The sequence below is a fragment of the Numida meleagris genome, chromosome 1 (genome assembly GCF_002078875.1).
Source record: "Numida meleagris isolate 19003 breed g44 Domestic line chromosome 1, NumMel1.0, whole genome shotgun sequence".
Classification (NCBI taxonomy): Eukaryota; Metazoa; Chordata; class Aves; order Galliformes; family Numididae; genus Numida; species Numida meleagris.
Window position 1 is genome coordinate 1,381,646 of NC_034409.1, and position 22,261 is coordinate 1,403,906.

A 22,261-nucleotide genomic window follows, 5' to 3' on the forward strand; every position below is an offset into this window, starting at 1 on the left:
TCTAAACTTGGTGTCAAGGGCTGCCACCTTTCCCTAATGGCTCCACTGCCTGTAGGCAGTCAGGGTTTGAAGCTGTTAAGCTGTTGCTTAAATTCCCAAAACAACAAAGACATTGCTGTAGACTTGGTTGAGTATCACTCCTGCCTGAAGCCACGGGCCAGGGAAGGAGCATAGCCACACTGCTGCACCTTGGAAAGCAATCAGCACGGCACCAGGGCTGGTATCATTAAAGAGGTTATTTATTAATGAAATTAACTACTTGGGCATTTCTGTAAGCAAAACCTCGCTCCAGCAATCCCACGAACACAGTGAGGGAGGGAAGGATTTCCCTTGCAGGAGTAACAGTACTGTGATCTTTGGAGAAGTAGTATCTGTTGTTGATGATTGTAGGAGGCACTTTGACCCTTCCATGAGCCATGGATCCTACAGACTCTCTCCCAAGAGCAATGCACACTTTGTTGTACAGTGTAACTCTTATTTTCCCTACTTGTGTACTTAGATAGCAGCACTAGTTATAAAAAAAAAAAAAAATTCCTTTGGAGAGCAAGACACAGAGCCCTCAGGACTGGGATTTCCAGTGCATGGCTACAGCCCATTTGTTAACTAGTAAGGGTAGACTGTGGGGTTGGGGGGCAGGTTCGTTCCTCAGTGTCCTACAGCAGAGAGTGCATAGAGCTCCACCACTGACTTCTCCCTTGACTGACAGCCAGACTTTTCCTCCAACCCTGGTGCAGGGAAGAGCCGTGCACCAGCTCAAAGCAGGCACAGGAGGGCTCATTGAGGACTCTACAGTCATGGCACTGCCAACCCAACCAGCTTTCTCCCCCCAGGCAGAGGGCAGCTAGAGGTGAGACAGCCCCTATGAGCTCCTTGTTGACCTTGGGACACTGCCATTCCTTTGAGCCCAGCTGTGTAATAGCAAGCTGAGACAGGTTTTAATAAGAACTCCCCCCGCGCCCCCCCCCATCTCAGGTTTAAGCTTTCCTCCAGTGCAACCCAGAGCCAGCACTGTCAGCCTTTCAATTACAGCCCAACTGCAGATCCAGCTTCCCCACTGCATCCCAGCCAGTTCTTTTTCTTGGATCACTTACTGGGAGGAGACTCCCTAGTGGAGTCATAACCTGCTCCAGTCCAGAGATCAAGTTAAAAATCAATTTTTCCCAACTAATTAGGTGCTTGCAGAAATTCTTGTGTTGTGCAAGGTGGGCAACCCTCACCCAGCTTCTTGATTTAATGCCTGGAACAAGCTAGACACAGGTCAAACACCCTCAGAGAGGTCTGACAGACAGCAGGAGTATTTGAATTTTCATCTCCAGGCTCCAATTAGACTTCCAGGCAAGCCCAGCCCTGGCAGCCAGACATGGATTGCTTTAGCAGGGCTGTGCGAGGTTGTGGGGGGGACTAGAGAAACCTGATCCCAGATCCTGCTGCACCTCAGAGAGGATAGCAGCCTGGAAAAACAGAGCCAGCTGCATTTTGGAACACAGAGAAAGCAGAGCCCAAGTGGGGTCACCATCTCAAGGTTCACTTTAGAAGAGCAGTTGGCAAACCCACTCCAGCACCTACAAGTGCAAAAGCCCCATGGGTAGGGCTGCAGAAGCCAAGGCACCAGAGCCTCCCCCATCCAACAGTGAGCAAAATTTTGTGGTACATCAATAAGAGATTTTTTTTTTTGCTGGTCACCATTTATTCAAACAAATTCATGCATAACAAAGAGCAGCTTTTGGCCAGTCTGTTGGGTTTCCCTGTCACATTTCCTCAAATCCAGCCCCTAACTCCCTTCCAGCTCCTTCCATAGAAGACAAAAATACAAAAGCTATCTGCAACCCAAGCTGCTTTCCCATAGGTAGAGTTATTCCTCAAATTCTCCCCCATCTGCTGAGTCCCGTCCAACCTCCTCATAATCCTTCTCCAGGGCAGCCAGGTCCTCCCTGGCCTCCGAAAACTCCCCCTCCTCCATGCCTTCACCCACATACCAGTGCACAAAGGCTCGCTTGGCGTACATCAGGTCAAACTTGTGGTCCAGGCGTGCCCAGGCCTCGGCAATGGCCGTGGTGTTGCTCAGCATGCACACAGCCCGCTGCACCTTGGCCAGGTCCCCCCCGGGCACCACCGTTGGGGGCTGATAGTTGATGCCCACCTTGAAGCCCGTGGGGCACCAGTCCACAAACTGGATGGAGCGGCGGGTTTTGATGGCCGCAATGGCCGCGTTCACATCCTTGGGCACCACATCACCACGGTACAGCAGGCAGCACGCCATGTACTTGCCATGCCGTGGGTCACATTTCACCATCTGGTTGGAGAACTCAAAGCAGGCATTGGTGATCTCCGGCACCGACAGCTGCTCATGGTAGGCTTTCTCCACCGAGATGATGGGAGCATAGGTGGTGAGAGGGAAGTGTATCCGTGGGTAGGGCACCAGGTTAGTCTGGAATTCAGTCAAGTCGACATTCAAGGCTCCATTAAATCTCAAAGAGGCGGTAACGGAGGAGACGATTTGCCCAATGAGCCTGTTGAGGTTGGTGTAGGTGGGCCGCTCGATGTCAAGGTTTCGGTTGCAGATGTCATAGATGGCCTCGTTGTCCACCATGAAGGAGCAGTCCGAGTGCTCCAGGGTGGTGTGGGTGGTGAGGATGGAATTGTAGGGCTCCACCACTGCTGTGGAGACCTGTGGAGCCGGGTAGACGGAGAACTCCAGCTTGGACTTCTTGCTGTACTCTACAGAGAGCCGCTCCATGAGGAGGGAGGTGAACCCCGAGCCTGTGCCTCCCCCAAAGCTGTGGAAGACCAGGAACCCTTGGAGGCCGCTGCACTGGTCAGCCTGTAGCACCAGAGAAAGAGCCAGGACAACCAAGTTATTGGGGTCTTACTGGACTTAAGCTAAAATTAGTGAATTCAACCATGAAATTTAAGGCCTTAAGTTTTACTACTGCTTATACACACCTTCCCACTTCTAATAGTGGAAAACAGAATAAATTATTTAAGTTTTTTGCTTTAGTAGAGAGAAGAGCCTGGCCATGACATTTTAGGGCAGATAGAGATTCATAACATTAGCAGTTAATGGGACCAGGAGAAAGATGAAGGCTGCTAAGAGCTTCTACTCAAATCGGGCATACTTTGGAGTTATTACAGTACTTCTGAGGTTCTGTGGCAGGAAAACTGCACAGGGAAAGAGAGGTCTAAGGAGAAAACACCAGCCAAGTGGTGACATGTGACACTGGTTGGGATGAGTTCTTGGTGGATCTTCAGCTCCTTGTTTTCCTCTTACTTCCCAAGAAGGGAAACACACACCCATATGCATCTCATCGTGTAGCTCCAGGTCACAGTGGCATGGTCAATCTGATCAAGATCCACCCACACCATTGCCTGTTGGTGGCCAGGGCAACAGCAACCACAGTCTAGTGCAGAAGACTCCCCCATAGTGTTATTACCATTTTACGAGCTCTGTCAACAACCGGGTCTATGATCTCCTTCCCAGTGGTGTAGTGGCCCCGAGCATAGTTGTTGGCAGCATCTTCTTTGCCACTGATGAGTTGCTCTGGGTGGAAGAGTGTGCGGTAGGTCCCGGTCCTGATCTCATCTGAAAGAAATTGAGATCTCATGATTGCCTCTAGCATTGTCTGCCAGGTTACTTACTCTAGTTTAGATGCAGTTCCTTACTGAAACTAGTAACCTCACCAGGAGTTTAGGTGGCCAACACCCCTCTTCAGGTCAGCAAGGGTCACCCCAACAAGAGGTTTGAGGAACCTTCAACAACTTACCAATGACAGTGGGCTCCAAGTCAACAAATATCGCTCTGGGCACATGCTTCCCTGAGCTTGTCTCACTGAAGAAGGTCCCAAAGGAAGAGTCTGTTTGCCCTGAGGATGCCATGGAGGAGATGGTGCCATCTGGCTGGATCCCATGCTCCAGGCAATACAGTTCCCAACAGGAATTGCCCATCTGGACACCAGCCTGGCCAATGTGGATGGAAATGCACTCCCTCTGCATTGGAATAGGAGAGGGGAGAAGGTTATTAGCATGCACTAAGGAAGTCTAAAGGAGACATTTCTTCTTGTATTTGTGGAGCATGCAGCCCACAACCTATGTACGAGAAGAGCATTATCCCAGCTTAGTGGCAGCCAGTACATTTTCTCCATAGCAGGCACTAAAGAAATACTGATCTAGCAAGAGATCTTCTACACATTCACCCTTCAGAGAGTTGTTGTAGTCTCTCACTAAGGGAGATGCAGAGATCAGAGCCTTGTGGCATGTTCCTCTGCATCTCAGCACTGTCATTACATTGCACAACAGCTCTGTTCCCAGGAACAGGCCACAGAGCTGATGAGTCTACAGCAACATGGTTGTCAAGTCAAACTGCTCATGATTTTTCTTCTCTCTGCCTTGGGGAGGAAGACAGGGCACCACCACAGCCTTCCCATGTGCTTTCACAGCCCAGCTGATCTTGGACAGCAGTGCAGACTCCCCTCTCTTCACAAAAGGGTTAAATTTACAAAAGGTCTCTTTATGAGGAGGTTGATGGGAGAAGTCCCTTTTACTGTTGGGACCCAGTTATTGACTTGCAGAGTAGTTTCTCAACTTAATTTAGATTAAATGTAGCCATATAGGATCGGCTTTCTGGAGATGCTAGACGGTCTCCAAGGAAGGATGAGTAAGGACTGGTTAGTCATTTCTCTACAAGACCTAGCAGTCACCCTGTGAAGCAACTGCTCACAGCTTGAGCCATATGGAGAAGGCTTTATGCACAAGATGTAGATAAGATATTGAACTCTTTGACAGAGGAGACTTCTGAGAAGGAAAAAAAAACAACAGAAAACTCAACACAACAAGCACCAAGCTCTGAGTTACAAAGAGACTAGAGATACTCAAAGAGGGTTAATAGAGAGAATTACGTATTGAGTCAAGAAAACCCTGAGCCACAAAATATTTAAGATAAATAGGATAGGAAAGTCCATACCCATCTTAAATAGCTTGATCTACAGCTTTCCTAAAGTTTGGTTTGCCTTGACTACCTGCTTTGAGTTATGGCCTGGGTAGGATTTGCAGCTGGAGACCCAGCACAGCTGTAACATCCACTCCAGTTCCAGCATCCATGTGTTGGATGTATGTCCCTAAAGAAAGGCCTTCATCCCCCTGCTCCTGATCTGCCCCAGCTCTACAGCAGCATCAGAGGGGCACCCAGCTTGGTCTTAACGTCACTACCAGCACAGTCTTCAGGTTACCCTCATAAGAAGGTACAGGAAGGTATGAAGACATCAGCAGGGAAGTCCTCCCAAGCTTAGGGACCCACCCTGGAGCTCTTTTTCCAGGGCTTCCATGCTTCTTTATACCCCACAGCTACTTTCCTGCAAGGAAACCCCACAGCCAAGGGCAAGGAACTTTCCTCGAGCAAGAAGGAAGATACCTCCAGCTCCTACCCCCACACACAGCTGTTGGAAAACAAATCCAAGCCCCACAACTACTCACCATGACTCTGAACCACCAAGGCTTCTCACCAAAAACCACAGCACCTACCTCAGAGCATACCTGACCTCTCTCTTGGGGCCTCTTTTATAGAGAGGTAGAGCCAGGCTTGCCCTTAGAGGGCTCCCTCCTGGCTTCTTCCCCCTCCTCTTGCACCTGGGGGCAAAGTGTTCAGGTGTTTCTATTCCCAAAGGGAGGTGAATGTGGGGTAATTAGGTGCTTTGAAGGACTTGCACCTGCAGACCTCGGAGATCTGGAATTTCTTTGGTCTTTTAAATTTTCATTGCTGGTGGGAAAGAGGACTGTTATGTGCCTCAGTTTCCCTCCTTTTAAATAGGGGTAAGAGATATGGTATAGCAAAAATTGATCAGAGATGCTAAGGCTATTGTGGGATTGATGGGTGTCCTAGAGGACCTGAAACAGCTGTGGGAGGGGTGATGATACATGGTATAACACCAGGACTGAGAGGCACCAATGAGACCATCACGCTGCAAATGGAAAATGCTTTTATTTTCTATACAACATACACCAAAGCAAAAAACTTGTTGACATGGGATGTCCCAGAGGCCAGAAACAAGTTTTAAAATGTGAACTACACCCAAGGCGTGGGGACTGGCTCTACGAGGGCTACTAAACCTTATTGTATGGTCCCTTGGACATAGTTTGGTCAACCCAGCAATGGGGTTACCTACTTTAGGGAATCTGCTGTAGCAGGGGATTGAACTCAATCATCTTTAGAGGTTTCTTCTAACCCCTACAGTTCTGTGATCCTGTGAATCCCCATCTCACCACCCTTTCTGGGTTCAGCAGGAGGGTTGGGGCCTGTGAAGGGGGAGAGCAGAAAATGAGGTGTGATGGGGAGGTTAAGCAGCTCTAGGGCTCCCAAAAAACTGAGCTTTTCCTCAAGGAAAGGCCAGGATGTGGCACTGGCTGCAAAGGAGGAGGACAGGTTTTTGGAGTTGTCGGTACTTGTTAAGAGTGAGGGAGTTTCTCATCCTTCTCAAGAGAGCAGGGTTGTCTTATGCACCTTGATGTCCTCCTGCCCATGTCACCAGATGTATTACAGGGGATCCATGTGGGTTGCTGGAGTTGGCTCTTTCCCTGGTCACAGCCCCTCCTGGCCCAGCTCAGAACAGGACAGGACATCCCAGTAGCAGGATAGGGCATAGAGGAGTGGGACAGAACAACTCACAGATGGGATGGCACGTCCCAAAGAGCAGCATAGGGCAGACAAAGAGGTCAACCCAGGACAAAATGGGATATCTCAACAGTAGGATAGGACATCTCAGAACAAGATGGGACATCTCAAGGGCAGAGAAGGAAATCCCAGGAGGTGGCTTCTGATGTATCACTATACAAGAACACCATGTCCCTGGTGTTCTGTGTCCCCTGTGCTCTGTGTTCTGAGATACATGGAATACACCTCTCGTGGTCACCACTGGAAATCAGCTTGTTGTTTTCCCAGCCAAAACCCCGTAGGTGTGAACATGGGCACCTTCCCACACAGCAGGAGAGTAATTTTGGCCAGATGCTCAATGCTTATTACATTATACTGCCTGAATTCCTTCCTCAGCCAGATGGGCATGGGGCCTCCCTGGTTCTGGGAAGGGGTTCAGGACCTACTGTCCTTGGGGAGTTGCCAAAATCCCTGCAACATCTCTGGTTTGTGTTTATGTGATGAAGGAGCATTGGCATGTGGAGGAGGAAAAGGAGGGTGAGGGGGATCCTGGAGGCCAGGGGATGCCTGGGGGAAAGGATTATATAGAAGCTGGAAGGGAGCTGACAGTGGAAACAGAAGGATATGACGGTCTGAGTAACCCCACACTTGGCTGCCCAGCAAAGTGCAATCAATACCTTTTGAATGCAACACCAGAATTTGGGTTCCATCCCTGCACAAAGTGTGGCAGGAAAGACCGAATCCTCACCCAGCTTTTAGGAAACTGCACATCTCAGTGCTGTCCTTCCTAACCCTTGGCTCCAATTGCTCCCAGAGCCAGGTGGTGGCTGATGGAGATTTCAGCGCTCCTATTTCTATCCCACTTCCTTGGGAAATCCGGCTCCTCTGACCTTCGCCTGCCTCTTGGCCCCTATGATCAGCCTCTGGCCTCGCTTGGCAGAGGCTGAGAAGAGGATTAATTTTGGAAACCGGTGCTGGTTGTGGGTGAGGGATGCAGCTGGAGAGGGAGGATCTCTGCTTTCCCCATCACTTGCCATCAGCTGGTATCAGCTTTGCACTTGTAGGCACGATCTGGTGCCAGTAAACACATGTAGACAGCTGTAGACAACCCTATGCTTTGGAAAGACAGCCTGGACAGCCTTGGGACATCTCTGGCCAAACCTACAAAGGGACAAGAGCATATCTGACCAAGTCTGACCTTGCTTTGTCCAGTGAGATGTGTGTGAGCACGCGTGTCTCAGTTTTCCATCTGTAAAATGGGCACAACCACTGTGTACCACTGAACAGCTCAATATACTCATGGGGGATGGACATGTAGATTGCTGGGCCCTAAAATGCATAAAGCTACGCATATATTTATGTAAAGATCTATATAGACTAAGGCTGTAGCAGAAGGAATAACCTCACCGGTCCATCCTCAGCTCCCGGGTGGAGGCAGGAGGGGGTCATTGCACAGAGATGCTGTGGGCACTTTGGTGTGTTTTCTGTTGGAGATGTGCGTTATGTGGGGAAGATGCTGGAGGAGCTGTGTATTTATTTGATGTTTGCTTTTCGGTCAACTTCCAGTTCTAAGGCCCTGGGCTGGGGGCCCTGGGCTGCCCAAGCATGGTCTCTCTGGGGATGAATTCAGCTGTGCTGCCTCCAGCTATGTCCTTGCAAATGGCTTGTGGGTCCATCTGCCAATCCTTCAACCAAAGACCTGTCCTCTGTAATATCCCACCTGGAGCTCCCTGTAGCTATGATGTGGATGGGACTGGTGGGAACTGTTTTGCTGCTCTTGGTAAATTTCTCCTGGAGAAAGAGGGCCACATTTCTCTCAGTCTCCCAGTTTTCTCTCCATGTGCTGGGATGGAGGTCAGGAGAGGGCTCTGTCTTGGAACTGGGCTGTGAGGTGAAGAGAGGAGGGGATTGAGAGGAAAGGATATATAGCCCAAGGTAAAGCGCGTGCTTGGTGAGCTGGGGCTTGATGGAGAATGGGTGAAGGGAATCAGAGTGAGCAGGGATGGTTTGGCCAGGGATATACATTGGGAATGAAGCACCTGGATCTGTATGAATGGTGGGGATGTGGGTGGGGGTATATTGGACAACATGGACCAGCCCCGCAGGTGGGTCTGGAGTGGCTGGAAAGTGATCTGTGACTCTTGGGGTCCAAACTCACCTTGAGCCATGAGAGAGAGGCAAAGCCATGCTGCATTCTGTGGATGCTTGTAAATGATCATTTGGATGAAAGGTGACGGTTTCCTGGCTGAAGGTGCTGGTGGGGAAAAAAGTGGTTGCAAAATAACCTGAAAATCTAGAGTTCCCATCCGGAGAAATTGGGAAATGCCTCTTGAGATCATAGTCATAGAATCATTTGAGTGAGAAGGGACCCATAAATGTCATCTAGTCCAACTCCCCTGCAACGAACAGGGACATCTACAGCTGGATCGGGTTGCTCAGAGCCCTGTTCAGCCTGACCTCAGATGTCTCCAGGTATGGGGCACAGTCCCCTGACCAGCTGAGGTTTTCCCTTCCCAATGTAGTTGTGACTGTGTATGGGGACAACTTGTGTTTGGAGATTTTAGAGAGAGCATGACCAGGGCTGTTGTAGGACAGGTTGAACTGGAGGGAGCTTTTGGAAAGGCTATGGACCTGAATGAGCAGTTGCTGGAGGTGTTGGGAGAACCAAGCATTGGAAACTCAAGAGATTGTAGCTTTAATAGGGACCTTTCCAAACCAACATGTCCCCCTGCCCTGCTGAGGACACCACCCTCATCCCCACGCATGGAAATGTCCAGGAGGAGGAATAGGGGAGACTGGGAAGGAAAGGAGGAGGAAGAAGAGATATGAAAGTTAGGTAGCTCTATGGGTCAAAAATATACAACACTGATATCGTACACGGCTGTCAGTCCCCTCCAACCAGCAGGCTGGGGCCATGTGTTGGCCCCGTGTGGCCATCCCTGCTCCAAGTCACCCCCTGCCCCACGAGCATCACTTCCGCCGCCCAATTTGGGCCATGAGGTGTGCATTGGCGGCAGCCTTCGCCCGCAAGTTCTTGGCTTTGGCGATGTTGAAGAGGATGTTCATGATGTTGGTGGGGACGTCGAGGGACAGGGTGACCTTGGTGCGGCGGTCGCTCTTGGCACGGTTTTGGTAGGTCTTCCCCTTCACCTGCGCCTGGGAGGTGTATTTGTAATGGCCTTCCCCTGGGAATGTCCTTTTCCCTCTCTCTTCCTCTGCCTCCTCCTCCTCCTCCTCGGATGCTTCCTCTGCTGGACGGTAGTCGTAACCACGCTTGTCCAAGACGGTGTTTTCCTCTGGGAGGCTCTTCTGGGCCTCGGTGAGGGCCGCGTTGAGGCAGCTGAAAATGGAGGCGGCGTTGTAGAGGCGGAAAGCCCTGCTGGTTTCTGTGGCACAGAGGAGGGCGAGGAGGAGCAGCAGCTTGGCGTGGGGCATGGTGGTGGCCTGCCCAGTGGAGAGAGCGAGAGGAGGGCAGAGATGGGCATCAGCTTCCCAGGGAGCATGGGGGAAAGCACCATCATCCCCTCATCATCCCATGTCCCAGACACCTGGGTTCAACTCCCAGATCCCAAAATCATAGAATCATAGAATGGTTTGGGTTGGAAGGGATCTTTAAGATCACCTAGTTCCAACCTCCCTGCTATAGGCAGGGACAATTTCCACTAGACCAGGTTGCTCAAAGCCCTATCCAGCCTGGATTCACCTGGGTTCATCTCCCATGTTTCACAGTCTTGAGTTCACCTTCCATGTCTCAGAGTCTTGGGTTCACCTCCCATGTCCCACAGTCCTGAGTTCATCTCCCTCATCCCACACTCCTGAGTTCACCTCCCACATCCCAAAGCCTTGGGTTTACCTCCCGTATCCTACATTCCTGGGTTCACCTCCCATGTCCCAAAGTCCTGGGTTCACTTGTCACATCCCAAAGTTCCAAGCTCACTTCCTACATCCCAAAGTCCCAAGTTCACCTCCTACACCCCGAAGTCATGGGTTCACCTCCCATGTTGCAAAGTCATGGGTTCGTCTAACAGGTACCCCCCAAGGTCCCATCTAAATGCTTATGGCAAGTGAGAATGAGTTGCTCCGGGACTTCTTCCTCCAAGGTTCAACCCCCAAACCCTTGGTTTTGGGGTACTGGGTAGGATGGTAAAGGTGTTTTGCAAAATTGAAGCCTCTGTGGAAGATTTGGCCATCTCTTTGTTGAAATCATGGCACAGTAGCATCACTCACTACTTGAAATATGATCATTTCGGTGTCCCAAAATCTTCATTAAAATAAGGTTAAAAATTTTGAGATAACCTCCGTTCTGCAAAACCTCCCCATCTCCACATCCGTAACTGCTCCCATCTGCTCATCTAAAGGTCTACAAAGCATTTTCCAGGCGGAGATTCTTTCACATTATAGACCAAGGTACAAGCATCCCCATAGCCAGCCCCGAGGACGCCCCGACCCTCCAAGCACCTGGAGGTGGACTGCCATTCCCAATCTTCTGGCCCCATCTTGTGGCAAGAGCATCGCACGGCAAGCTCTGGCCAGCGAGACGAGTCCCCATTGATGGCAGGAACATTACTTGGGGTCTTCACGGTGGGTGGGTGTCCTCCAAAATTCAACCAGCCCCCTTATCCCCAGGAACTGTCATCCTGGACCTGTCCTTCAGTCAATGTGACTGTGAAATTGATGTCACTTTGACTGCCCTTTGCTGTCCCTTTGGAAGAGCAGATCAGGGCAGGTTCATCCCCTTAACTCTGCCCTTCCTTTCCCTTGCAGAGGGAGATCAGGGCAGGTTTATATCTTAAATCTGCCCTTTTGCTGTCCCTTGCGGAAGGGGTTAAGTGTGGATTTATCCCCTTAGCTCTGCCCTTCATCCAGACAAAAGAAGGATGCAAAGCAGCTGTGTTATGACCCTGGCAGCACTGTCAAAACTGTGACTGCAGGATGGCGAGCAAAACCCTTCCCAGGCACACAACCCCCATGTGCATGTGATTTGAGACTTGAAAGTCTCCTTCCTTCAGCCCAAAATCAGACACTGAAATCCCGGGGCTTAGGTTTTGCTTACAACTCCTATCAAGACAAGCATCTTTCTCCCACCCCAAAGCAGATGTGTTTCAGCCCCGGATGATGCAGCCACCCCGGCAAACTCCTAGCAGAACGGAGGGGCTCAGGGCTTCATGAATGTAGAAACTGCCATCCTTCCTCAACCCCTGCCTGCTACCCTACACGTCCTCAGGCTGCTATCAGAATAGCAGGAATAGCTCTGAAAATGCTCACACAGCCAGTGCAGCTGCTGGCTGTGAACTGCACTGATATGAGAAGCTGCTGCTGAGCATCTCCCTGTCTTCTTCACCTCCCCTTGGTATTTCCCAGCTGTCTGAAATGGGCTGGTTTGGCTCCGCAGCTGAAAAAAACTCTTTGGGGACCTTGGCTGAGCAACGAGAAAGGCAGGACAGAAATCAAAGCAAAGCAGGGAGGAAATGAAGCATCCTGATGAGCAAATCTGATTTTTGATTTTTAATTTTTATTATTGGTATTACTGTTATTTTGCATAGGGGTTTTTCTCCCCTGCCAGAAAGTTTCTTTCTTTTTTTTTTTTTTTTTTTTAACAGCTGGAAATGGGTCACCCCTTCCTAAAAGCAGGAAGAAGAAAAACTGCAGCAAATCTGAGAAAGTCGGAGCAAAATCTGCCACTGGCGGAGGGTGACCCATGATTGGGAATTGCTGGGACTCCGTGAGTGGTTTCCAGGCATTATAATGGGACGGTGCCCATCGATGGACAACTCTACCTCTCGGATTTAAAAGAGAAAAGCAAATCACCGCAGCACGGCAGCTCCGGCAAAGTGGGGACAGAGCTGTATCATCCACAGCAGAGGAATAGCATAAAGCTGATTTTTTTTCCCCATCAGAAAAGTAAGTCTGGAATAAAATAATACTGCAGACGAGACTTGTAGACTTTCAAACTCTTTCTGTCTGATGTTGCCTCCACTTCCCCAGTGAACCTCTCCTGGGGACGCTGATTCCCAAGGGCTCCAAACCCATGCTGACCCGGTGGGGATAAGGCTGTGCCCTCCTCTCCTCCCTTTAACCACAGCAGTGATTTATATTCCCACTTTTTGATTTCCCAACATTTCCAAATCCTTCCCCTGCCTGATCTCCCTCCAAAAATTGCTATAATAACCCCCAAATCTATTTATTCTGGAGAGACTCTTACTACTTTTCCCTATCCCATTTTTATTTTTCTTGCAGAAAGGCGTGGAACCTGATCTCCCGAGCACTGAAATATTTCAAGTTTGTGCAAACGAAGCTGGTTAATAAATGAAATCCAGGCACTCACCTGGCAGTCCTCGGTGCTGGGATGGGAAGGGGCTGCTGCGTGCGGCTCTCACTCCAAGCAGAGAGACATCAGCGCCTTCCCCTCAACTTCTGCACCCTCTCTTTTCTTTTATTGTTATTAAGAGGGCTGTGATATTTTTTCTCTCTATGGAAACGCTTTTCCCCTCCCTCGTGTATATATAAAAATGAGCGATCACGGGGTTTGAGTCGTAACTCCAGACGTGGAGCCTTCGTTTGGGCATGATTGCATTAAAATGAAATCAGAAGGAGCTGGCGACGTCACGGGGCTGCAGTGCCTCTCCCCATTCAGAAAGTAAAGAAAAAAAGGGGGAGAAAAAGACCTCTGAACCCGATGAGCAGGTGAGACTCACCTGAGAACGGGGCTGTCGTCAGTGCTGGGGCTTTGCAGGGTCACATAGATATGTTTCTCCCACTCCTCCAGGCACTCGGTGCAAGGATATTTTAAATGCAAAGAATTTTTGTGGCCACTAAGGATGCCCGTCTAGGTTTTCAGCAGTGTTATCCCAGTCATTTCTTTCTTTTCAAAGTGTGGGGCTGGTGCATCTTCTTGGCTGGGTTTTGCCTTAGGGCAGTGTCCACAAGCCCTGTCCACAGCCCCTCAAGCTCCCCAAACCCACTGAGATCCAGCAGAATACATTCAGATTGCTCTAAGGCTGCAGCCAAGAAGAAAACCTCAGTCCATCGCCCCAAAACTCCTGGTCCCAGGACTCATGGTGTAGTCAGTCCATCGTCCCAGCACTGCTTTAATCCTGGTGTAGTCTTGGTGCTACAAAGAGAGTGAGATTGGAGGTCTTCCTTTCGGAAATGAGGATTGTTCCATGTGGTCCTGGCATGAGACACCTCAAAAAGTCGTGTTTCTGGGAGAGGATTCCTCCAAAACCCACCACAGATTGGATGGGCTGCAGGCTCCTGAATGGCTTTAAAGCCCTTTGACATCTTGGAAAAGAACAAATCCAACTGAGCCTGGGGAAAGCCCTGAGTCTCCTGCCAAAAGTCTTGTCTTCCACAAATGGCTCTGAGTGCTCTGAGTGAGGATGAGGAGACGTTCCCACTCCTGGACCACACACCTGCAGTGGACACAGGTGCTCCTTTGGAGAAATAAAGCTGTGGACCTTCTTGGGTGAAGATCTTCGAGCTTTTCGCAAGGCCCTTGAAGTTTCCCTTGAAGTTGAGGTGCAGCCACTGGTGACAGCAAGAGCTCCCCATTGCCTTCCATCCCAGGTAGAGCATTTTCCCCTTAACCACCTCCAGCTGTTGGCTGAGACACATTGGCACCCACTGCTGCAGCAATCCATTCCTCTTTTCATCTTAGTCTTCCAACTTCCAGTTTCCATTTCCCCTCCATCACTGAGACCTGGAAGGCAATTTTGAGATCCAAATCCTTGGAGCCACTGGTTGTCACCACAAACCAACCTGCCTGCAGATGTCAATGCAAGGACCTGGGTGAGAAACTCCATTGGAGGGACTCCTTCCTAGCAAAGAGAAAGGGAAAACACCACCTGACCCACGATTCTCACTCTCCAGAAAACATTTCCAGCCTCATTTATTGCAGAGGGATGAGCTTTCTCTAAGGGCTGCACGATCCCCGAGCTGCTGAAATCCTTCATCTCATGCTTTGTGAAGGTAGTGATGGATGAGAGCTATTTCCAACCCATCCCTCATGGTGGAGCTCCATTAAAAATGATTTCCCTTTGCTCTCATTGCAGACATGGGAGTGCTGAGTCTTGGCAACCTTTGGCTTCCTTGGGTCATGTCCTCAACCTTGGTGAGGTGAGAAGGGCTTGGGTCAGCCCTGTTACCTGATATCTTATTTATCTATGGGGGACTGAGTGACACCATAAGCCTGAAGCTTGGCTAAAGTTATCTAATGCTTTTTAAAATTTATGCAATTCCTTGGTTGGTATTAAGCACCTCAACTGAAGTTATTCAACATCAGCTCAGATTTATCTCCTTCTGGGAGAAGGTTTTTGTAGAATCAAGGAATATCCCTGGTTGGAGGGGTCCCATAAGGATCATTCAGTCCAACTCCTAAGTTTTGTGCCTGTGTGAGTGGTGAGGGCTTGGCTGGGATTTATATCCCCTTGTGCCTCCTTAGAGAGACATGTTTGGCATCTTCTTGATCCCTGAGGACTGTAGATACTGGCTGTGGTCCTTGTAAAAAGCTCAGGAGACCCTTGGATCCTGTTGGGCTCAGACCACTCACAACTCCACGTGCTTCGGAGTGGGTTAGGGAAGATCCACCCACTTCCTTCCCCTGATTTTTTGGGGCTGAGGTTGAAAGAAGGGAGTTGAACCTGTAAAAGCATGTGGGATGGGGGCTCTTAGTGCCAAGCTGGCTGATGAGTGCTTTATGAATGGTGTGTGGGCACCCCTGTCCCCCTGCCCATCAGAAGGAGATGTCACCATCCCATGTATCACTGGGATAGAGGTGTACATTAAAAGGGGTAGGGGAACCACTGGAAATCTTCTGCGGGGCATTTTGGATTCAACAGTCTGGAGATCAATGGGGGAACTCTTTCTTCTAGCATGAGGTGTGGGTCCCATGGACCCAAAGGTGGAGACAAACTGCTACCCTCAAAATCAAAGCCTGCTGTACCTCTCTGACACAAGGACCTCGTGGCCCTGATTGTCTCCAGGAGTTTCAGAACTTCAGGTCAAAACCAAAGCCCTGCCATTGCCAAAACTTTGGAACCTCAGGTACATGGGGAAGGGGTTATAGGATAGGGAGCAGTATGATGTTAAATTAGATTAACTGAGCCATCTTAAAGCCCACTTCCTCTCAGAGGCGATGGGGCCTTTAACTCATTTCAGTGCATCCCTAAAGTGAATTAAACTGTATGAAAGCTGCAGTTTGGGAGTGGATAAGGTCTGTTCAGCTGCTTTCACAACGGTGATGGGTGCTCCACCTTTTCAATTGGTCCACTCCTTGTGATGGGGTGGATGCCCTCCCACACTGATGTTTTCTTGGGGCTGAGTGTGTGATGAAGGGAGAACATGTCACCTTGCAGTTTTTATCCATTGCAATTACTTCAGGCTGTGCCCATAGGTCATGCATGCTTCAAATTGTTGAGAATGTGGTGGCCAGCTCTTCTTGGTTAGTGGCAATGGGCTGCCTTGGGGACATTGTGAAAGGGCTGCCTCTATGCCATGAAGCCTTGTGGGACCCTGAGGAGGTGTTTGGCAGTGCCATCTCTCATCTGAGCTCTTTGGTGTCTGCAGCTTCGCATGGGAGGGTGACAAGCATGGGTCCATCGGGGTTGAGCACATCCCTGTTTGGGGAAGTGTGGTGCCAGCGGTTTCCAAAGACCAAAAAGCAAGGAGGGAGTTAATCATTAATAAACTGCTTTCCTGGGCATCCAGACTGGAGATGGATCATTCCCTTGACTGTACAGCTGTTGGGTGAAAAGCAACCAAATCCATGCTAAAGACACACTACACTGGAAGGAAATGGGGTATACACATGGGTCTTGCTCAAAAGTCAATCCTGTAGTCCAAATAACCCATATAATTCTGAGTTGTTGTGGATTTTTTGCTTAGTTTAGTTGGTTTTTTTTCCCTTTTTTTTTTTTTTCCTCCAAATGATGAAAACTACCTAGGAATGAAGCCAGACCATGGGGATGAATGCACTTGTCATCCAGCAGGTACTGGTGGAGCCATGTAGTGAAAGCCATCTCCATCTCCCATGCTGCCAGCAGATGATGGGGCATATTTCTGCAGCTATTTACCCATAAAATGCTTCACTGTTGAGCAAGGAGGCAAATCTGCACGCTAGACATGGAGTCTTCAGGGTGATTTTATTAGAGGAAAGCAGGAAAGAGAAGATAGTTCCTAAGGAAGAGAGATGAAAGAAGTCAAACAGTCTGGTTCATCTCTATTGGACTGTTTTAGCTGTCACCGTCTGGCTACCGTGGCTCGCCGATCCCTGCTTTGCTCTTTGCTTTTTACAGAGCTCAGAGAGAAGATTTTGCTGTACAAATCTGAAAATATCAGAGCACAAAAATAAACCTTGGGAAAGGGCACTCCCAGGACCTCGCAGGTGGCAGAGGGGAGCATGGCCCAAACTCCCCAAAGTTTCTCCAAAAAATGACCTAACTTTGAAAAATGAAGGCTTTGTCATGAGTGTCCTCTCAGGTCTCCCATGTGCGTCTGTCTCTCTAGGAGCAGGACACTTTCCCACTTCTCCACAGCCTCTCTCACTCTTGCCAAGCTCAATTTCCTTCTGTGAATCATCGTTTAAATCTAAACGTGGGCAGCTGGAGAGGATCTTATTAAAATTTCATCACCACAAACGTTCCACTACTGGGAAAAATAAGACACAGTGTCTCATGGTCATAGCACACCAGAAGCTTTGGAAGCACAACTCACATCCCAAATACCCCTACAAAAGTTTTGGCTTGCTCAGGGAGACTAAGGCAATGTGATGTATGATCCTGTTTACTTTACACCAGGATTTCATAGAGAAGGGGGACATGGATGCTCTGTAGGTCCATAGATGGGCAAAAAATGATTTTCTGAGTTGCTTTGTCCCACTTTTAATAACCTCTGAGACTCAATTTGCATTTTCAGGGCTGTGAATGTTGTAGACTCAAGACTGCCCATTCTCCATCTCACTCTAACCCAATGGCCAAGGACTCTTCCTCTCCCACAAAGCTCATTTTTGGTGGGATCCTCCACTCCATGACACAGTTCTGGGGGTGGTTTTTGCTCCTGCTGACAGCTTGGCATCTCCAGAAGGGATGCAGAGATTGTGTCAATGGCTTGGAAAGTCTCTGGCCTTAAGACAGGACCTTAGTAGAGTGAGTCAAACTTTTGTTGACCAAACCACTTTCTCAAGAACTACCAAACTTCACCACCAACAGCTTTTTGGACATGAAATAGATCATGGTTCTTTCATGACTTCCTTCCAAAAGAAGAAGAAGAAGAAAAAAAAAAGCATAGGAGCAGAAACATTTATCTTAAATCTTCCAAACAGTCTTCACCAGTGGTTTTTATTTGCTATCTCCATGTTGCGTTTCCTACCTGTTCTCCAAATAGGCATTTCATATAATAGAATCATAGAATCATTAAGACTGGAAGAGACCACTAAGATCATCTAGTCCGACCACCAACCCATCACTACCATGCCCACTAAACCATGTCCTGTGCACCATGTGCACGGTGTGTGCCTGTAACTATGTGGGTATCACATCACCAGTAGGAAGCAAACATCTGAAATGAAGAAAAAGTGCAAGAAATATGATGGCTGCATGTCTATGGTTGGGTTATATTGCTTCTCCAGCACTCTGCTGCAGGTGTCATGGCCAAAGGCTTGCCACTTGGTTTCATGAGCCACATGGCACTGTACTCAGGGTGGCTGTAGGAGCAAAGTCAGACATATGTGGGGGACATGGAGACGTGGTGGTGGGGCTCAGAGTGCTGTGTAGGAAATGCCCAAGGCAGGAGATGGGTGAACCAAACCCTGAGGGATCAGAAGAGATTTTCTGGGGTGGTTTTTGGGGTGAGACCAACGCAGCTCTTGTAAATCACCCGCTCCTGGACAAGGAGTATTTCTCCTTGGTTTTGCTTCTAACCCACACAGTAATGATGCTGGAGGCGAATCCATCCCAGTTTTTGCTCTTGCTCACCCCAGCTCAGAGCTGCCTGCCTGGCATCAAAGGATTTTGAGGATTTTTCAGTAGTTTTCCTCCCTCTCCACAATGCCATAGCCATTGGGTTGCAATTCCACCCTCACGACGGGCAGAGGATGGTGCTCACCAACAGCATTCTTACCTTTACCAGCAATGCTGACAAGTGGGTGCGTACATGAAAGCAGTGACATAATGATTGCTATTGCTCCAAAAATCAATGTATATCACCCAAAAGTCACCTCCACCACACAGACCAGATGAGGAGGATGGATGTTTTTTGCAAGATTCATCTTGCTGATGCATGGGTCCAGCCCTGCATTAACTCCATGTCCAATTGCATCTCCAGAGCCTAAATTACTCCCGCTCTAAAAATACCAGGTAATTAATTTACCTCGCTGGATGCAATTCAGACTGGTGACACAGTGGTGAACTTTTCTGTTGCTTTTGACTCTGGCTGGAGTGAAGATGGGGACTTCTGTCAGCTCCCTCCCAAGCAGCCTGTCTGCTCTCATCTGCCAGCAAGGCCAGAGGATGCTGGATGATGCTCAGGGCTGGGCTGTCAGTGTCGTGGGCATTTCAGGGACTGTATCATTATTAAATTACTCAATTACTCCAGCCCAGCCTCTTCATTTCTCGCGATCCATTTTCTTTTGTCAAGGTTGCTAAGGAACTACCTGCTGACTTTGGATGCCTCGATTAGGCAAGTTTCTCCTCCCTGCACCTCCTTGCAAGGCTTTGCTGGCCAGATGTGCCAAACAGAGCTGAAATCCCAGTGCAAAGGGAATGCGTGTGCTTGAGCTACTGGTGCATGTATGACCATATATATCCTATGGGCTCAGCTCTGCAGCTACAAAAGGAGCAATGGGGCCACCCATGCTCTGAAATCAGCCTGCACTTTGCACACTCCACGAGGATTACTGAAGCTGCTTTACGTGCATTAAAACCCAAACGTGCACCTCTCTTCCTATGCTCAGGTCTCAAAGCAAAGCTCTTCGCTTTTTATGGCCATTCTCCAACGTGCGATGTTCAGGAATCTTCTGGCTTCGCCCTGTTTGGAGCAGCCCCAGCTCCCTGCACCTGGAAAGCCGACGGCTTGCCAGCAAATCATTCGGCCCTAAAAGTCTCCCCGACCCCACAATCAAATCATTTCAAGAAACTCAATTAGAGCAACGTGACATTTCCAAGGAAACACCGAGGAGGCATTCCGGTAATATTTCGGCCCTGCCAAAGAGGTTCAGATGGCAAATCAATATTAAACGTTTAAGGTTAGATGTATTAAAAAAAATAAAAATCAAGTTATCAATTTCCCATTATGCCTAAGCTCCCAGAGCACTGATGGGAAATTCAAGCTGCATTTAATACACCTAGCAGAGGACCAAAAAGCTTGGTCTTATACACTTGCCTGCAGTACTGGTTTCCACTCCCCAACTCTTCCAAGCTGCTTTGAAGACTGGATTAAATCCCCCAACTCCCTGGTGAGCTGCTGCTTTGGACTGTCTGGTGAGCATGGTTTATGGTGAAGGGTCCTGAGCCAAATCAACCCCAAGAGGCTCTGCCCCTCTCCTTAACCATGAAACCAGGTCGCTAAATCTGACCACCAAACTTTGCTTTGAGATACGCTCACTCCTGGCCAAGCATGGAACCCAAAGCTGCCAAGAAATTCTGCATGTGGGGAGATAAAGCCCTATTTAAACTGATGGCAGTGGACTTGAAAGTAAAAAAGTTGTCCCATTCCTTCAGTGTCCTGGGAATAATGAGCCAGAAGGAGAAATTCTGGGAATTCTTTGTGTTCTCAGGTGGGTCCCAGATCTTGTGTCCATGGTCCCACATCCATGGTCGCAGGTTACCATTGGCTCACCCACGGCTGTCTCCTGACCATCTCCGTCCTGCTGATTCACAGCCATAAAAATTATCTTCATGCAATTACCATTGCTTATCTTCTCCTCAGACTTGATGTCAACTTAACATGCCTGCCAAGTGCTTTGCTGGCCCACAGAAATACACCCTCCTCTTCTCTAATGCCCTGGTAAAATTGATAGGTGGACAAAGAAATGTGGGCCTGGGGCCATTGGGGGAGCAGCCAAGGGATGGAGGAAATCTTCCTGCCTTGTTTTCAGTCTGCGCATATAAATATTTTTTTTTCCAGTCCAGCTGTGGGCTGGTTTGTATCAGGAAGGATCATTCCAATATCCCTGTTCATTGCAGGGAAGTTGGACTAGATGGCCTTTAAGAGTCCCTTCCAACTCAAATGATTCTGTGACTCAGGGCACGGGATGTTGCAACCAGAGACATCCCAGCTCAGGTCAAGATGGATGAACCATTCTGGAGGTGCCCTTCCTGTGTCCAAGTCCCTTTTCCCCATCTCTTATAAGGCTCTGAAAAGTTGTTCGCCCTGCAAAACTGTGGCATCTCAACATCTTGTTCCCCTTGGCAAGGTCCCACCTAAATACAGATTTTCCTACCTGTACGTGGTGCTTGCTCTTTTTCAGCTCAATGTCTCCTAGGCTGCAGCACCTGCACAGCCAGGCACCCCAGAAACATCACTTTCTTTATGCTGTGGCCTCACCTGGAAACACAGCAAAGCTTTATTTTGGATGAGGCTGCAGCCAATATTTTGCTCAGCCAGGAACATTTTGTTTCTTCTCTGAGGGAATTTCTTTTTTTTGCTGTGATGCAGTGCCTGAATGTTTTTGTCTTGCTGAAGTACAGGAGAGATTGGAAATGCTGGTCTGAAAATGTCACTTCTCTTGTTTCCAGCATTTACCAAATCCTATATATGTTTTATTTTTTATTTTAGTTGCAGAAGGAATGAAAAACCCAGATTTTTCTGCTAACCTCTCATTGGAGCCTGGGACACTGTGGGCAAGGGGAATCCTGCTACCCTACCTGTAGCAATGAGGCAACCCTGCTCAGCCAGGGAAACCTGGGCTCACCCTTTTAATAAACACCCCTGATAATTTCCTAATTATCTCCCCCAGTTCCTCTCCACCACAAATCCTCATTGAACCATTACATTCCCACCAAGGCTGCTTGGAGGGAGAAAGGCAATCCCCAGTGCAATCCTTGAAGACACGATGCAATGAGAGGTGTCGTTTTTAGGCACTGCATTTCCTACCTCGATGCATCATGACAGTGTTTTTTTCACTTGTGCAGAAGACAGAATCTTTCACTTCTGTGGTTTCTTTGGCAAATTATGAGCATTTGAGGACATGGGAGAGACTTTCATGCTATTGGAGCTGCTGTGGCCCTTCCAGGAGTCCATGCAGTCCCATGATGTGCACTTGAAGGAGATGTTGTTGGACAGGACCCCTCCAGTCTGGGTCCACAAGGTCACCACAACCCAGAGGTTTACCCTCCCACTTGATCTCCACATCTCTCCTTGAAGGCTTGGAGGTGGCATTTGTAGGGAGAAGTCCATTTGCTTTCTTACTATACAGTCTGGCACAGCTCTTTTTCACTTATCCAGGGAATGGCCAAGTGAAAGAGAAGTTGGGCTTGCTAAAGGAATTTGTCTGGTTATCTGCCATGGGACAGGGCTCAACCTGCCCATCTGATTGGACACGGGGCAATGGAAATTTCCACTTTTCCATCTGCTTTACTTAAAAGGGTCACTGGTCCCAAGTTGAACTGTGAGCTAGAAATGATACTC

At 48.9% G+C, this 22,261-nt stretch overlaps 2 protein-coding genes across 2 annotated transcripts; both read right to left on the reverse strand.

Annotated features, from left to right (window-relative positions):
* LOC110392529 (tubulin alpha-3 chain) lies at window positions 1,155-5,550 on the reverse strand. Its single transcript, XM_021384774.1, has 4 exons — window positions 5,467-5,550; window positions 3,762-3,984; window positions 3,432-3,580; window positions 1,155-2,821 (listed from the first exon to the last, which is right to left on the reverse strand). The coding sequence occupies exons 1-4, from the start codon at window positions 5,467-5,469 to the stop codon at window positions 1,853-1,855; spliced, it is 1,344 nt and encodes a 447-aa protein (XP_021240449.1). The 5' UTR covers window positions 5,470-5,550; the 3' UTR covers window positions 1,155-1,852.
* On the reverse strand, window positions 9,390-10,075 carry UCN3 (urocortin 3). Its single transcript, XM_021391407.1, has one exon. It carries the CDS (start codon window positions 10,073-10,075, stop codon window positions 9,611-9,613), a length of 465 nt encoding a protein of 154 aa, XP_021247082.1. The 3' UTR covers window positions 9,390-9,610.

Excerpts from the sequence above, each read along its gene's own strand:
- LOC110392529 (XM_021384774.1), bottom strand. Across the intron at positions 3,581-3,761 it reads CTTGGAGCCCACTGTCATTG|ATGAGATCAGGACCGGGACC; the intron begins GTAAGTTGTTGA and ends AATTTCTTTCAG. Across the intron at positions 2,822-3,431 it reads TTGACAGAGCTCGTAAAATG|GCTGACCAGTGCAGCGGCCT; the intron begins GTAATAACACTA and ends CTGGTGCTACAG.
- UCN3 (XM_021391407.1), bottom strand. The coding sequence starts at position 10,075 with ATGCCCCACGCCAAGCTGCTGCTCCTCCTCGCCCTCCTCTGTGCCACA.